At 50.5% G+C, this 14,426-nt stretch overlaps 8 protein-coding genes across 8 annotated transcripts; 5 read left to right on the forward strand and 3 right to left on the reverse strand.

The window, feature by feature from the left end:
• Positions 1-293: 293 nt before the first annotated feature.
• DSM5745_06014 (uncharacterized protein) lies at positions 294-1,653 on the forward strand (the record flags this gene model as incomplete). The annotated part of the gene is made up of 2 exons (XM_026748030.1): positions 294-296; positions 349-1,653. The coding sequence occupies 2 exons, from the start codon at positions 294-296 to the stop codon at positions 1,651-1,653; spliced, it is 1,308 nt and encodes a 435-aa protein (XP_026603862.1).
• Positions 1,654-2,300: 647 nt separating this feature from the next.
• DSM5745_06015 (cysteine-rich PDZ-binding protein) lies at positions 2,301-2,815 on the forward strand (the record flags this gene model as incomplete). The annotated part of the gene is made up of 3 exons (XM_026748031.1): positions 2,301-2,480; positions 2,534-2,657; positions 2,730-2,815. 3 exons carry the CDS (start codon positions 2,301-2,303, stop codon positions 2,813-2,815), a joined length of 390 nt encoding a protein of 129 aa, XP_026603863.1.
• A 233-nt stretch (positions 2,816-3,048) lies between these two features.
• On the reverse strand, positions 3,049-4,176 carry DSM5745_06016 (mitochondrial 54S ribosomal protein mL46; the record flags this gene model as incomplete). Its single annotated transcript, XM_026748032.1, has 3 exons — positions 3,049-3,351; positions 3,409-4,076; positions 4,131-4,176. 3 exons carry the CDS (start codon positions 4,174-4,176, stop codon positions 3,049-3,051), a joined length of 1,017 nt encoding a protein of 338 aa, XP_026603864.1.
• Positions 4,177-4,622: 446 nt separating this feature from the next.
• On the reverse strand, positions 4,623-6,414 carry DSM5745_06017 (CAF1 family ribonuclease; the record flags this gene model as incomplete). Its single annotated transcript, XM_026748033.1, has 4 exons — positions 4,623-5,032; positions 5,086-5,725; positions 5,771-5,994; positions 6,039-6,414. 4 exons carry the CDS (start codon positions 6,412-6,414, stop codon positions 4,623-4,625), a joined length of 1,650 nt encoding a protein of 549 aa, XP_026603865.1.
• A 537-nt stretch (positions 6,415-6,951) lies between these two features.
• On the forward strand, positions 6,952-8,303 carry pex26 (the record flags this gene model as incomplete). Its single annotated transcript, XM_026748034.1, has 2 exons — positions 6,952-7,376; positions 7,430-8,303. 2 exons carry the CDS (start codon positions 6,952-6,954, stop codon positions 8,301-8,303), a joined length of 1,299 nt encoding a protein of 432 aa, XP_026603866.1.
• A 171-nt stretch (positions 8,304-8,474) lies between these two features.
• Positions 8,475-9,800, reverse strand: DSM5745_06019 (uncharacterized protein; the record flags this gene model as incomplete). The annotated part of the gene is made up of 2 exons (XM_026748035.1): positions 8,475-9,021; positions 9,079-9,800. 2 exons carry the CDS (start codon positions 9,798-9,800, stop codon positions 8,475-8,477), a joined length of 1,269 nt encoding a protein of 422 aa, XP_026603867.1.
• A 1,717-nt stretch (positions 9,801-11,517) lies between these two features.
• Positions 11,518-12,698, forward strand: DSM5745_06020 (putative succinate:fumarate antiporter (Acr1); the record flags this gene model as incomplete). The annotated part of the gene is made up of 5 exons (XM_026748036.1): positions 11,518-11,575; positions 11,626-11,673; positions 11,725-11,774; positions 11,829-12,027; positions 12,085-12,698. The coding sequence occupies 5 exons, from the start codon at positions 11,518-11,520 to the stop codon at positions 12,696-12,698; spliced, it is 969 nt and encodes a 322-aa protein (XP_026603868.1).
• A 759-nt stretch (positions 12,699-13,457) lies between these two features.
• DSM5745_06021 (SDR family oxidoreductase) lies at positions 13,458-14,355 on the forward strand (the record flags this gene model as incomplete). The annotated part of the gene is made up of 4 exons (XM_026748037.1): positions 13,458-13,916; positions 13,947-13,969; positions 14,019-14,135; positions 14,184-14,355. The coding sequence occupies 4 exons, from the start codon at positions 13,458-13,460 to the stop codon at positions 14,353-14,355; spliced, it is 771 nt and encodes a 256-aa protein (XP_026603869.1).
• Between the last annotated feature and the right edge of the window lie 71 nt (positions 14,356-14,426).

The following is a 14,426-nucleotide window of genomic DNA, read 5'->3' on the forward strand; positions in this document are numbered from 1 at the left end:
GGATGCTCTAAGATAAACATTAGAACGGCACTAGATACATCTGATCAGCCTCGGGTCATCAATGATTGGAATTCGCGGCACCTTGGGATTTTGATCCTGGCGGCTACCGTAAAAGGAAAATGCACGTTAGTTCAGATGCTCTGAGTATATTCGTCTCAGAATAACTGTAGGCGCCGACTTGACTCAAGAGTGGAAAGGGGAGATAATGGTGAACAGGTTACATAAGGCGGCGCAGACTTCCCCTCCCGAGTCATCGTTCATCGTGTTTACTCCTTCCTCTTCAACCAGCCATCATGGTAAGTTTCAACCACCCTGGGCAAGATAACTCCATATCTGATGTCGCCATAGAGTAAGCCAACGATAGAAAGTCTGCCCATCGAGCTGCGCATTCAGATTATACTGCAGGTGCCCGATCTACAGTCACTCCAGTCAATAGCACTTTCTTCAACCGCTTTATACCAGGCATATATTCTAGCCCGGCAGGAAGCCGTGCCAGAAATCTTGCGGAGACAGTATGACGGACTCGTGGAAATCCATGAAGCCATTGCCGCTGTCCGCTCGAAGCAATTCCACGCTAACACCCCTGGAGACCGACATAACATCATTGCGCTTCTAGACGCTCGCCGCCGCAGCAAAGAAATCCGCCAGTTAAGCGCACAATCTGGATCGACACTGCCTCTCCCTGATCAGCCGGCGAGCTACGATGAAGCTTTGGATCTCGTAAAGCTCCACGAGATAGCGGTTTGGCTGCTTGACGACTACAGTCGCAATGCATCATGCCCATTCTGGATGGGTATACGTCAATGGAAATCCGAAGTCCTGCCCTTGAAGTTCTCCGCTTTAGAAAAGAAGCGCTACTTTCGAGCGTTTTACCGATTTCAAACCTTCTGTAACCTCTTTGGACAGACTGAGAATCCTGTTGATAGCGGCGAGAGGCCATTTGTTAAAAGCCCGTGGAACAGACAATATTGGGAATTTGAGGACGACGAAGTGTGGAAGGTTTTCTTCGGCCCTTTCACACCCTGGGAGGATGAAGAATTTGCCTGTTTGTGGCAGCACTTTTACGACAGAATCCACGCCATCTACTGGGAGGTCTCTAATGACCTGGAGGAGCACGGCCCGAATGAGAGTGGCGAGCTTCCAGAAAAGCTGAGGGCTACTCTTCTTCCAAGCCATACCATACGCGAGACCGATAATTTGAGGCTTCACTCGGATAATGTTCGGGAGAAAATAGTTTCCATTGGCGGACGTTTTCTTTGCGAGCTTCTTCGAGAGAAAGACTTCGTCCGTCGCCGCGACATGATTTACGCAAACTACCTTACATCCACTCTTGCATGGTTTCCCAGTTATGTTCCATCAAAGTTCTCAGATAAATACCCATTGTTGTATCCTGCAGATCGATTCAATTTTGGTACGGGCTTAGATGGATTGCGAGCATTTTTGTCCACATTGCCAGAGATAGAGCGACCCAATCTTTGCTTCGAACTAACCTGGCTTGATGAGATAGAGGATGATGAGCCTGTCTTCAAAGAAATTCTTGAGGATGGTGGAGATTCTCGAAGCTTGGCCTGGGGGTATGCGCTCTGGGATAACGAGCGGCTGTACAAATGGGCCCGGAAATACGCTGCACCCATATTTGGCACAACTTTCTAATGTTCTCTACATCGTTACTTTGTTTTGCTTTTTCTATACCAGGAGTGTTATCTCTTTTCCCGGTACTTTGCATGGCGCAGCTTAAACTCCCTGGACATGAAGTTAGCCTTGATTTTTTTTTCCCTTCCATCTTAATAGCTCGACTCAATGTTATGGCTTTCTCGGTTATCACTGTGAGCAAGTCCTTCCCTATGCTATAAAGGCAGACTGCAATTAGCCAAATTGGAACTTTTTTCCATTAATAGGCTTAACGTGTGTATTCTAATAAATAAGTTGATCTCCCCTCATACAACTTAGATATACAGCCCACTCGGTAGAGCTGAGGCGTAAATGTCGAACAATTATTTCAAATCTAATAGCTTCAGGTGTTTTATATGTATACTGCGTTCTAACGAGTATCACGCTGGCTCCAAGTCCAATCCATAGGATCTATACATCGTGCACGGACCACAACGCCACATATTCAGCCGGGCGATCTCAGTGGCGTCAGTCCTGTTCCTCTAGCCCCAGCACCCAGACATCCACCCTCTATCAATCTCCATCACAAGTCACAGCAACCGAGAATTTCAGATCCGGTGTATTACGACAGGAATCCATCAATCTTACGCCCGTGCCACAGAGCCCGAAATAAACCAGAGATAGCGACAATGGTCTGCTCAAAATGCCAGAAGAAGCTGAAAGCCACCGAGCTAGCCACACCAGGCGTGAAGCGCAAGAGCGAGATGTACTACGGCTCGCCCTCGACGACCTCCGGTGGTGGCGCTGGAGCGGGCTCAGCAACGGCGAACAAGTCCAAGGCGACGCTGGGGAATACGGGTGTCTCGAAGGTGCGCGGACGTCTACTTTAACCGTTTAAGAGTGTTGCTAATGTATTCCGCAGAACAAGCTGCTTAGCTCGAAGGCGAAGAACCCATATGCGGCGTACTCGTCGTCTTGTGACATGTGTAAGACGAAGACGGAGCAGGGGAGGAAGTATTGCCAGCGGTGTGCGTACCAGAAGAATGGTGAGTTTATTTATCTCCTTTGTCCTTCTTTTTGAGTCTGGATAATTGAACCACTCATTGACTATTATGTAGCGTGTCCGATGTGTGGGAAGAGTTTGACGGGCAAGTCGTCCAAAGACCAGCCTGTGGTGACGGGTCAGAAGTTCAACCTGAAATGAATGATGATTGATTCTATTTAGGACTGGCGTGGCGTTGGGCTTGGGTTTACACTACTTTTTTTCTATGGAGGCTTGGGCAAGATACATATCTTGTAAAAGGGAATAATATCGATGAGCTAGTTATACATGACTTGATAAACGCGAATATATGCAAAACTGAGCCAGGTTATCCTATAGTCTCCGGACGCTCTAATAACTCCTCTACCTCAGCTGGATTAACTCCCCAAATTTCATTACCGGTCGGCGAGTGCGTTCTTGATAGCAGCATAGTACGGTGGCAGGAGATACTTGGCCATCTCCTCCTTGGCAAGCCATTTGAAGTTCTGGAGGTTTTGCGTGTTGGCAGAAAGATCCGCCTGGCCGGCCATGATGCGTCCTTTTATGAAGAATGTCTTCTCTCCAGCAAGGGTGACGCCGGTCGTCTCGTCAGTCTTGGGCTTACGGGCGTTGTACACGTAGTGGCTGACGGGGTGGTATCCGACCATGAAGGTGTTCATGTTGACACCGGCGGACTGTTCGAGGGTACGCTCAGCGGCCTATCAAAGAAATATTAGCAAGCCTCGTGGTGGAAGTGCTGGTGAATACTAGCATACCAATCGAATAGTCTCATCCGCCGCAACAGGAGAGCTGGGGAACTTCCAGTATCCCTCCTTAGACTGGACAAGCAAGTAGAGGGTCCTCTGCAGAGCCCGGTCCAGACTCTGGGTGTCGCCCTTCTTATCCGCCTCTGTTACTCGGGGGTGCGGCCTAGGAATGCTCTCTTGCTTGCTAGTGTCCTGCGACGTGTTGTTGGCTGTGCTCTCAGCATCGGAGATCAGCGCTTCGGCGATGTACTCCGGTTCTGACTCCTTCGCTCCGACAAGCAGTTCATCGTTCCACGCCTCCTGGCCGTACGCATTGTATTTGCCGATATCACGCGCGGCGGTCTGGCGCTCACGGACCTTACGCTTCCAGTCCTCGTCTAGGGGCGTTCCGCGCTTGAAGTAGAAGTATTTTGTGAAGGGAAGCGCCAGTCGCTCGTTTAGACGCTTCTGGTAGAAGTAGTACGCCTTCTCGAAATCGGTGAGGTCGCGTGTGATCTGGGGAGGGCGGGACAGGAGCACGCCTGCGTTGATGGTGTAGGTCGGGCCCACGACGGGGAATGTAGTGGAGGCTGAGGAAGAGGGTTTAGGGGAGATGGGCGTTGCGGCGGAGGCATAGTTGCGGCGGACAAGTGTCTCTTGACAGCTTTTGCACACGCGCTGTTCGGCGATTGAGGGTCCTGCAATTCGGCATTAGGGGTGATCCGGCAGCTATTGAGGCTGAAAGTCCTTACGCAGTATCGAGGCTACGCGCCTGGCGCCATTGGAACCTGAAGACATCTCCGAGTGAGCGTTGGCGTGGTTGTCAACACTTCCTACGGTCCCTTCAGTAATTTTCTCCGCCTCGGACCTGGCAGGCTGGCGCTAGTCCAAGCAGATCACATGACACTTACCGTGCAATCTACGCCTGCCAAGGCGGAACGGAGAAACCCTCCGCATGTCCGGGATTTAAAATTCAAAATCCGCGGCCCCCGTTTCTTTTTCTCTCCAAGCACCATCCTTATCGTCACTGCGTTCAGTTTCTTCTACAACCAGTCGATCATTCATTGCGGTGCTCAGAGAGAGTGTCTGCGGCTGATTTCGCTAGCGGTACCTTCTTGAATCCAAGGTGTACTGTTAGATAGATGCTGCGCACATCCAATTCATCGCTTCATATTTGATGAGTTCTAACTAAGCGCTATCGTAGATGCTCTTGAGGATCACCTTCCAGTAAATACGTCCAGGATCTATTTAACGCCTTCGCCAACGTCACAGACTCGCTCTTTCGTTCCAAAGACGCGTAACTTGTTGCCATAGACACTCCAGAATTGAGAATACGGTCTTGGTATCAAATTTCCTTTGGCCGCCTGCCGAATCTTGTTTGCCCTGCTGTGATCGCCTAGGACTCCTTCGCTACCCTCGCTCTCATCGGCAAGGCCATCGATCGATTTTCCAACCTGCAGCTGTGAAAATCGGTTGCTAAATCTGTTTTGTGTCGTCGCCGAAGATGTATCCATGGATGATCCTCCAGGCACAACTTCATCACCACCAAGCCGTGCTGAGAGCTTGAGAAATATTTGAGCCGTGAGTAGGCTATCATATCCTGCCTCATGGTCGATCCGTTGCACCTCATACCTTGCAAAGTGTGGATGAATGCCTTAAAAGATGTCAGTCTTCTCAACCAGGCACATGGCTACTGTGGTCTCGCACTCATCTTTGGCTTCGAAATCTTCAGCAGGCTATCATTGATCTCCTGCAATGAAGAAATCGGGTTTATATCGCCGCAGTCGTGCGTAAAAAGGTACTTCGTGTCGACGACTTCAAAATGCTCGTGCACCATTGATTTAAAATCCTCCATTCGGTCCGGCAGTGGTCCAAAGAAGCAGCGGAAGAAGTATATCAGATCTGTAAAGAGATTGTGGCCAACCAAAATAAATCGATGTGCCTTCAAACGCTTCTTGAACTCGTCAACGAACTCTTCGATTGTCTCGTACTGTTCTGTGGGTGCAGTATTATTGCCTCGGACGCCGTGAAAATATCCGGGACTGAGATGCGTGAGGTCGCCTCCAACCAGTGCTTCAGCTATCCATCTAAAGCCAGTTTCCTTCCGCGCTCGGTCTGTTATCCACTCTATCCTCTTCTCACCAACGGCCGTCTCGCGACTCTCGTTATACTCTACAATCTGGACCCATTCAGGCCGGCCAATGGTGACAAATCCTGGATATTCCACTTCGACGAGCTGGTGGACTAGCCTTTTCTGATGCCGGTTCAACACTGAGGGCATAGGCTTGAATGTCTGAGCCTCGGATTGACGAGAAGGAGGGGGGATGTTGAGATAGTCATTGCGTTTCTATGGATCGATTAGCACATTCGACATCGGGAGCAAATTACTTACATCACCGAGAGCTAACCAGTCGTCGATAAGCTTTCGGACGAGATCAAGAAATGCGAGGGAATCATAATCGGTCTCCTTGACGTCCAGTGAGGTCTGTATCGGGGTCGCTTTTCGCCTTTCTTCGGCTTTCGAGATGGCCTTCGCTTCCTCTTCTCTCGATACGTACGTCACGCCTTTGAACAATGAGTCCATACTGAATTTGTTCTCCAAAAGAAATTCAACCGCTGTATGAGGTTAGTCTTTTGAAGATAACGTCAGGGATACATACCGCTGCTCTGAAACATCCAAGCTCGCTCGATGTCCAGCCTACGGTCAATGATGGGGCTGAGGTACAAATTGTACGGCTTCAGAGTGTACTTTGCTAGAAGGTTTTCAGCTGTGAAAGGGCGAGAGTATTTGCAGGTTCTCTGACCTGCTTCGGCATCTTCGATGCCAAATGTCAAACCCACTTGGAGTACTTGGTACTTCTCAGCAGACTCTTTCAGATCCTCATATCTCTGCTGTAGGCTTTGCGGACCAGCTCTTCCATTTGAAGGTATGTGAATGCCGGAAAATTCAAGGTCAATAGAGACGAAGACAGAAGATTCGAGGTCTTGCAGAATCCTTGCCAGGTGGTAAGGGAACGTCCGCGCCGTAACGTCCATGGTTGGTGTGTCGGGAGTAGGATAGGTAGGCAAAGGTACTTGAAGGTAGGCGTCTTGAGAATAAGAAAGAGGTTTTAGTGAGGTCTAGTATTTGGAGTGACAGAAGTATATTGTATATTGTTTAGTCACTGAAGGCTACTGCGCAGACATCTGGCAATCTGTGCAACTGTTTCATAGAGTGGGGGCATCTGGCAGTGACGAGTATAGGTTATAGCTAAGCTCTTTCTTGACCGGGTCAGAATGGTTGCTCTTGATGAGTGTTTGATAAAGAGTAGTTGTTTGATGCCAAGCATTATCCCGTGACGAGGCCCAGCCAACCCCAGAGTGAGGCCGAGCCGAGGGACAACGGGAGTCGCCGCTCGGTCTGGTGTCACTCCAAACTGCCGCAGCTCTAACTCGCATTCAAGCCGACAGAAAACCGTTGATTCAATTGCAGTCACCTAATAATCTCAGTTACGACTTCACTTTTGCAGCGCCTGTCTTTCTCCATCGAAACCGTCCCTCCTCTTCCCCGACTACCTCATCCTGGCGGTGAACATGGCCGATGATGCCTCCGGCATGTCGGCGTCCACACCCGCACTCTCGCCGTCAAAGCTCTGCTCAAGGACCTACAAGAAAGCTTCACAGCTCTTTCTGACACGGCGATTACAAGAAGCCCTCGTTTCCATAGAGCCCGTAATCACGGCCAAGAGCGGCAATGACGACCCGGAAGCCAATGGCACCAGCCTGCCACCAATCGCTACAGTTCCTGCCACCTGGCGGATCAAAATTTGGAATCTGTATATTACACTTCTAAGCGCTATCATTGATCTGGGTCCGGAAGAAGGGAAGAAGACAATTGGGCAGAAAGAATGGAAGGATGTCTCCACGCAAGTTCGCGATGGAAGCATCTGGGAGAAGGTGGTGCAGATGGGCTACCAGGGCCGAGAGGGATCGATTGATGCGGAGGTTGTCTACAACTTGTGAGTGGACACTGAGCGCAGAGTCCGCTAGGTATTAACGGCGTGTTTCTTAGGGGTACACTTCTTCTGAATCATTCTCCCTCGCAAACAGTCAATCAGCAACGACTCGAAACCTACCTCTCGTCATACGGACAACCGAACCTCGATATCGAAGAGCACTTGAACTCTCCCACCAGCTCCCAACGACACCACATACGTAACGGCGGCACAGATACGCCGAAAGACCTAGCTGCGCGAGTTAGACTCATCGAGCTCTTTACGCTCCACGTTCTACCGAGAAACGAAGAGTGGGATTATGCCCAAGAGTTTATCAGTTTGAGCGAGGTCCTCGACGAGGAGCGAAAGGAAGTCTTCTTACAGACGCTGGACGGACTGAAGGAAGAGAAAGAGCAAGGCAAGCTGCGCGCTGCAGCCCTACAGCGCGAAAAGGACGCCGAGCTAGAGAGACAAATGCAGGAGGCTGAACGACAAAAAGCGGAGGAGGCTGCGGCTGCAGAAAGAGCTGCCCAAACTAAGAGCCACAAGCGCAGCGGTAGTGAGGTAGACTACGGGATCGAGAAAAATCATCCAACCGGGAGCCTCCGAGGTAAAAAGGGCGAGAAGGCAGGCAGCAGTAAAGCCGGCTCTTCGTCAAGGACGGCCCTCTCACCTCCCAATTCAAAGAATCTCAAAAAGCCGGAAAAGCCCGAGACCCGGGCGAGGCAATCACAAGCCCTGGCTACAGTGCTGCGAAACCTCGTACAGTATCTGGGCAATTCAATATCCAAGAATCCTCTTTCGTTCCTGCGATCAGTGCTGTTCCTCTTGGGTATCGTCTTTGCCCTAAACAGACCGAACGTCCGGGAGCGGATCAAGAGGATAGTTGGGTCTGGATGGCAGAAGGTCAGGGGAACTGTCGGGATGGGCGTCAAGGTGAGTTATATATGATGCATCTACTGTCTTTTTTTATTTCAACCTTCGTCCATCTGGACAAAGTATATCATACATATCATTCTGCTGTAGATTAATAACGCTCTGGGAATGCTTCCGGCAACGAATTGTCACGATGTTTTTGGGTATAAATGTAAAATAGATCGAAAGCTCAGCCATATGAATGCTTCACGTGTCAACGCATTGAGTAGCAGGAAGCCCTCGCGGCTTGGGTTGGCCAAACTCTGCAGCTTTTACCTCCTCTGTCACCTCTGATAGGGAAGCAGATGGCGGCTCAGCCCCTCCACTTTCTGCACTTTCCTCCCACTCACGACGCCTCTCAATTCTTCGCTTCCACCACTTGAACGCATGAACGAAGAAGTGAGCTACGAACAACTGCTCAGTCGTGTACAGTAAAACAGGCACAGACGTCTTCGCTTTGATGTACAAGTCGACGGGCGTCCACATCGCGTACAGCAGAGGGATGCCCAAAGCTGTACTTTTCGCAGGACCGCAAAAGCACACGGCGATTGTCTCTTCGGCGGGCATCTGCCTCAGGATCTGCCAACCCCCAAACGTCGTTCGAGAGCATAGAGACTGGGGCGGACGAGATATGGAAAAGCACACCGCTGTCAGGAACATGTACAAGGCAATATTGAATAGCACGACAAAGATGATACTTTCGGTCGACAGGCCCTGAAGTGCCCCAGTTGCGAAGCACGAGGAAAACGTTGACCTGGTGTAACGGTGAGTAACTCGTCCCTGGTTTGTTTCTGACCTCAAACGAACTCACCAGATCATAAGCAGCAGGCAAAATGACCCAAGCTTCGCGATTCTATATTTCTGGATGATATGCCCCGTCTTTTTAGGCCACAGAAACCTTATCACCTGCCCGACAGCCAAAGGCAGCAACACGGCCAGACCTAACTGCTTGAAAACATCCCGATACATTGCCGTAAGGTCCTCATTCTGGTCTCTCCAGACATCGAACTCCTCCGAAGCTGGTAGGAGCGTCACCGTCCATCCTGCCGTCACAAACGGACCCAGGATATTAGCGATAAGAACCTCCGCTAACGCAGCGGCATCGTCCCCTCCCGCCGACCTGGTCATGACCACATTCGAGGCAATCGTCGTCGGAATACAAGCGGTGAAAATGTACCCTGCCAGCACACCACGGTCGACACGGCCCGCTTTGTCGCCAGCAAGAATAGCATGCACAACAGCGAGGACAAGTGCAGGGATAAACAGGAACGAGGTGACCTGGACGAGGACGTGAAGGCGCCAGTTGAAGAGCTGCCGAAGGAGCTTGTCCTGCGGGATACTGAGGCCCGAAATTAAGAAGACAACCGCGACAGCGCCATAGAGAATGCTGTATTCTGACCGAATTATACCGCCGTGTTTTGCGACGTTGGGAAAAAAGTACCCCAGCAGGCAGGCGACTCCGATGCCTATGATGAGCCATTGGTGCAAGACAAACAGGGCGATGCGCTTCCACGTCGGCTGCGGGGTGCTCATGGCGCATAGATCGAGGCTTACCTAGTCATCTAGACTTGATCGTTTAGCCTCGTCAGATCTGCTTGCCCACCATAATGTGTGAAAGTGTTGAACATCCGAGTTGGAGATATTGGATCGGAGTAGAGGCCGATACAAGACGATAAAGCCCTGATAGGGAGAATGATTGACCGATAACATCGCTGATCTTCGCCATTCGCACTTTCTGATGTCCGGAAAATATCCCTTCCAGCTCATCGTCAGCTTTGCTGGAGATGTCGCCAGGGCGGCCATCTCTACCTACAGTAGACCGTCGCTCTGCCCTTGTTCGAGCCGCTGGAAGGCTGCAGCATTGACGCAGCAAAAACATGACTTCCTGGTCGGGTTCACCAATTCTTTACTCCGCTCACCCTATGGAGTAAACCTACAGGCTACAGCAGACCTTGACGATGACAGAATCAACTTCAATGATCTTATCAGTGGTCGAGGGATATGCCATATGGTCGATTTTTGATGCCTCGGGATTCAGGCATACCATACCGTACAGCTTGTGGAAAAAGTCTGGATAAAACATGTGCCGACGCCTCGAGTATCACAGCAGACTCGCAGGCTCGCAGTTACTCCGACGAACTGTTTTCTCGTTTCTGGTCAAACAACCAGCTGATCATCGCAAGCTTCAGATGCAAGCTTCAAACGCTTTGTACGGAGATGCTTATACAGCATCACCAGCTGTCTATGTGGCTAACGTCGGCATTCCCAGAGAGGAATTACCTCGGCATAAGTGAGCAACGTCATTCTTCCTGGGGTCCGGATTCTCCCGCCTTTGTCCTCCATTCACCCCTTGAGATGGTCAGTTGACAGCCAGAGCTGAGGCTCAGTGGCGCGGAATCACAAGCTAGAAGATGTGCAAGTCTTTATACTTCTCACCTAAGCTGTCAAGTAGTCAGCGCTTTCACATGCGGACACCCCAGATTTACTGGTCGCTGAAGTTAAGTTCAATTGGCATTGATTCATGAGATCATGCCCTTTGGACCCAAACGCGCTGCAGGACAGAGCCAAAGCCAGAACCATGGCCTGGACGAGCTCGCTCTACCGGCCCTCACGGCAAATCTGGGGTCGTCGAGTCGAGGGCATGGTACGGAGGTAATAATGATGAGAACGACAACAGAGACTCGATCTCTCAAATATGTCTATTCCGCACCAATCTCAGAGGTTCTGTAGACATTACTTCATCGACTTTATCAGATTGAAATCCTCCAGCACAAGACTCGGCTGTCCAGATCTCGACATAGTACTGGCAGTGGAAGTTCCGCTCGTCCATCTCCCCGTCTCCGCTTCCCCGTTCCACCTCCGCGGCTCTTGCCCTCAGCCTAAGAATTAACCACAGAAAAGGGCAGAGACAAAAGCCGCTACTGACTCCGAGTCCCCGGGCAATGATCGCCTTATCCGAAGCTCTGACTCCCAATATTTGCCTTGACTAACACCCTCCTCCAGAGCTTCGTTCTTCCTCGGTCCAACCGAGGGTACTTATACTTCCGTATCTCTCCGCTCTAAACCTGGGGAAATTTCACTCTGTGAACGTCCGACATCGTCGCTGTCCTCGTGGCTCTTCCCTATCCTTTTCTTTCCTTTAAATTGTTCTTTCTCTCCTTTCTTTTCTTTTTAGTTGGAGGGTTGACCTGCGCCAGTTTGTTCCGTTGCAATTGGGAAGACACTATACACGTTATACATCCGAGTCGCAATGTCTGCTAAAGGAGGAAATGGAAAGAAACCGGCCTCCCCGGCTGTCAATCTGATCGGTAGGTCTTCGCGACTGCGCTGCGATCCATTCAATACTAATTTCGAATAGCTGGTGGTGGTGCCGGTATGATGGAGGCTCTCGTTTGCCATCCCTTAGGTACGAAATCCCCAACCCGAGCTTGAAAGCGCACGCGCTTACAAAGTCCAGACACAATCAAAGTCCGCATGCAGCTTTCACGGCGAGCTACAGCGCCTGGTGTATGATTTCAATATCTACCCCGAGCCCAGTCGCAGCAGCTAATTTCCTTGCAGGTCAAACCCCGCGGCTTCGTAAAAACCGGTGTTGAGATCGTCAAGAAGGAAACCGCCCTTGGTCTATACAAGGGTCTCGGAGCCGTTCTGGGCGGTATCATCCCTAAAATGGCTATCCGATTCACCTCCTACGAATACTACAAGCAATTGCTCGCCGATAAAAACACTGGCGCTGTCACCAGCAAAGCCACATTTCTCGGTATATTTCGCCCCCATACTGTATAATCCCAGCTTGGTACTAACACATGGATAACAGCTGGTCTCGCCGCTGGTGTAACGGAAGCTGTCGCCGTCGTAAACCCCATGGAAGTCATCAAGATCCGTCTGCAAGCGCAACATCACTCTCTCGCCGATCCCCTCGACGCACCCAAGTACCGCTCCGCACCGCACGCCCTTTTCACCGTCATCAAAGAGGAAGGTTTCATGGTTCTCTACCGCGGTGTCTCCCTAACTGCCCTCCGCCAGGGCACAAACCAAGCTGCCAACTTCACAGCCTACACGGAACTCAAGGCCTTCCTGCAGCGCAGCCAGCCTGAGTACGCCAATTCCCAGCTTCCATCTTACCAAACGACTGTCATTGGTCTGATTTCTGGTGCCGTCGGTCCGTTCTCTAACGCACCCATCGATACCATCAAGACTCGCCTTCAGAAGACAAGGGCTGAGCCCGGTCAGAGTGCCGTCAGCAGAATCATGACCATCGCCAAGGATATGTTCAAGCAAGAGGGTGCAAGCGCATTCTACAAGGGCATCACACCCCGTGTGATGCGTGTTGCGCCGGGTCAGGCCGTGACGTTTACAGTGTACGAGTTCTTGAGGGGGAAGCTGGAGGCGTCGAATTGGGCGTTTGTGGGCGGAAACTTCGAGGAGTAAACTTCTCTGCTTTTTGTGACTTCTGGTCTTCTTGTCCTGGCCCCGGCTGGCTGGAAAAGCATTTGATACAATAGATACCATCTCTTGGGCATTATTGGTGGCGTTGTCGTTTGGCCTGTCTGGCCTTGGCTTGAGTATTATATATTATACTATCTTTTCTTTGTTGATACTTGGAATTACTTTCAATTGTATATTGTGCTTTACCTTGAAAGCTTGCTGCGCTTCTACCTCTGTCTACCCGCGCAAGTTAGTTAGGGCTTGTAGAGTCAGTGGAGGTGGATCGATTACAGCAGTTATGTATTCTGCTTCAACCCGTTTTTCATGGAATTTGATTAACTCAAAAAAAAAAAAAAAAAAAAAAAAATAGTAAGTAATAAGAAAATATATTATTATTTGCTTCTCCAAAGTAGTATTAACGAAATATCGCGCAATAGACCATGGCTGATTTGTGTACTTCGCAATCTTGGCGCGCCGCCTTATGCTTATGCTTACGCTTACCCTAAGTAAAGCTCCACCAGGTCATGCCACCGGAGTCGTTCATCGATATGGCGAAGCGGAACGGTCAATGCTACAGTAAGAAAGTAATAAGAGCGGCAATAAGCATGAGGCCGTGCAATCGTAAGGGCCATAGTCCACAAACTAGAGTAGGTAAGACTGGGCGTAAGCAGGATAGGTATAAATGGCCTCGATTTGTCCAGCCAGGCATGATGGAGGTACTACCACTATCGACTCTCTCTTCTTCAAGCCATAGCAGCTATCATGTCTACACAACGTACAACTGTCCTCATCACCGGCGCAAACCGCGGAATCGGACGCGGTCTTTTGGAGCTATACCTTTCCAAACCGCACCACATCGTCATCGCCGCAAACCGGAACCCCGAACATCCGACGTCTAAGGAGATCCTATCTTTGCCCACTGCAGAGGATACGGTGGTCAAAGTTGTGAAGCTTGACGTGACCTCCGAGACCGATGCGAAAGACGCAGCGCAGACGTTGAAGGCCCAGGAAGGGATTGAGCACATCGATATCCTCATTGCCAATGCGGGGATTGCGTTTGCGTTTCCGAAGCTTGAAGAAGCTAAAGTTGAGGATATCCGAGCCCACTTTGAGACGAATGTCATTGGGTTTGTGCGAGTATACCAGGCGTTTCTGCCGTTCCTGAAGGCCGCGAGTGATCCGAAGTTTGTGACGATTGGGTCTTCTGCGGCATTTTTGACGGTATGACTATTTCTTCCTGCCTCTGAGTAGGAGTTCCTAGCTAACGTGTGCCAGTGAGTGGAGCTATGTTGAGCCGTAGTCAGACGAGTACTAAGAGAGTAGGAACGTGGGCGACGCTCCGAACGCTGCATACGCGCCAACAAAAGTCGTGCAGCATTGGTATACTAGGACAGTTGCCAATCAGGAACGGTGGCTCTCAGCGTTCCCCATTGATCCAGGGTTCGTCCGCTCCTTAGTTGTTGATTGAGCGTAACTGACCACAAATAGCTTTGTCCAGAGTGACCTGGGCAATAACGCCGCTCGTTTGCTTGGACTCGAGGAAGCACCTGTCACCGTCGAGGAGAGTGCTCGGGGTGTGGTTGGGGTGATTGATGCGTCTACCAGGGAAACGCACTCAGGCAAGTTGTGGAAGTGGACGGGGCAGGAGGAGCCTTGGTAGAGCAGTCAGACAATAAGCATCTTGGCCGCGTCATTATGCTCATGTCCCTAGATGATGAAGATCTGAGACTG

This window comes from Aspergillus mulundensis (assembly GCF_003369625.1).
Source record: "Aspergillus mulundensis strain DSM 5745 chromosome Unknown scaffold_5, whole genome shotgun sequence".
NCBI classification, from domain to species: domain Eukaryota; kingdom Fungi; phylum Ascomycota; class Eurotiomycetes; order Eurotiales; family Aspergillaceae; genus Aspergillus; species Aspergillus mulundensis.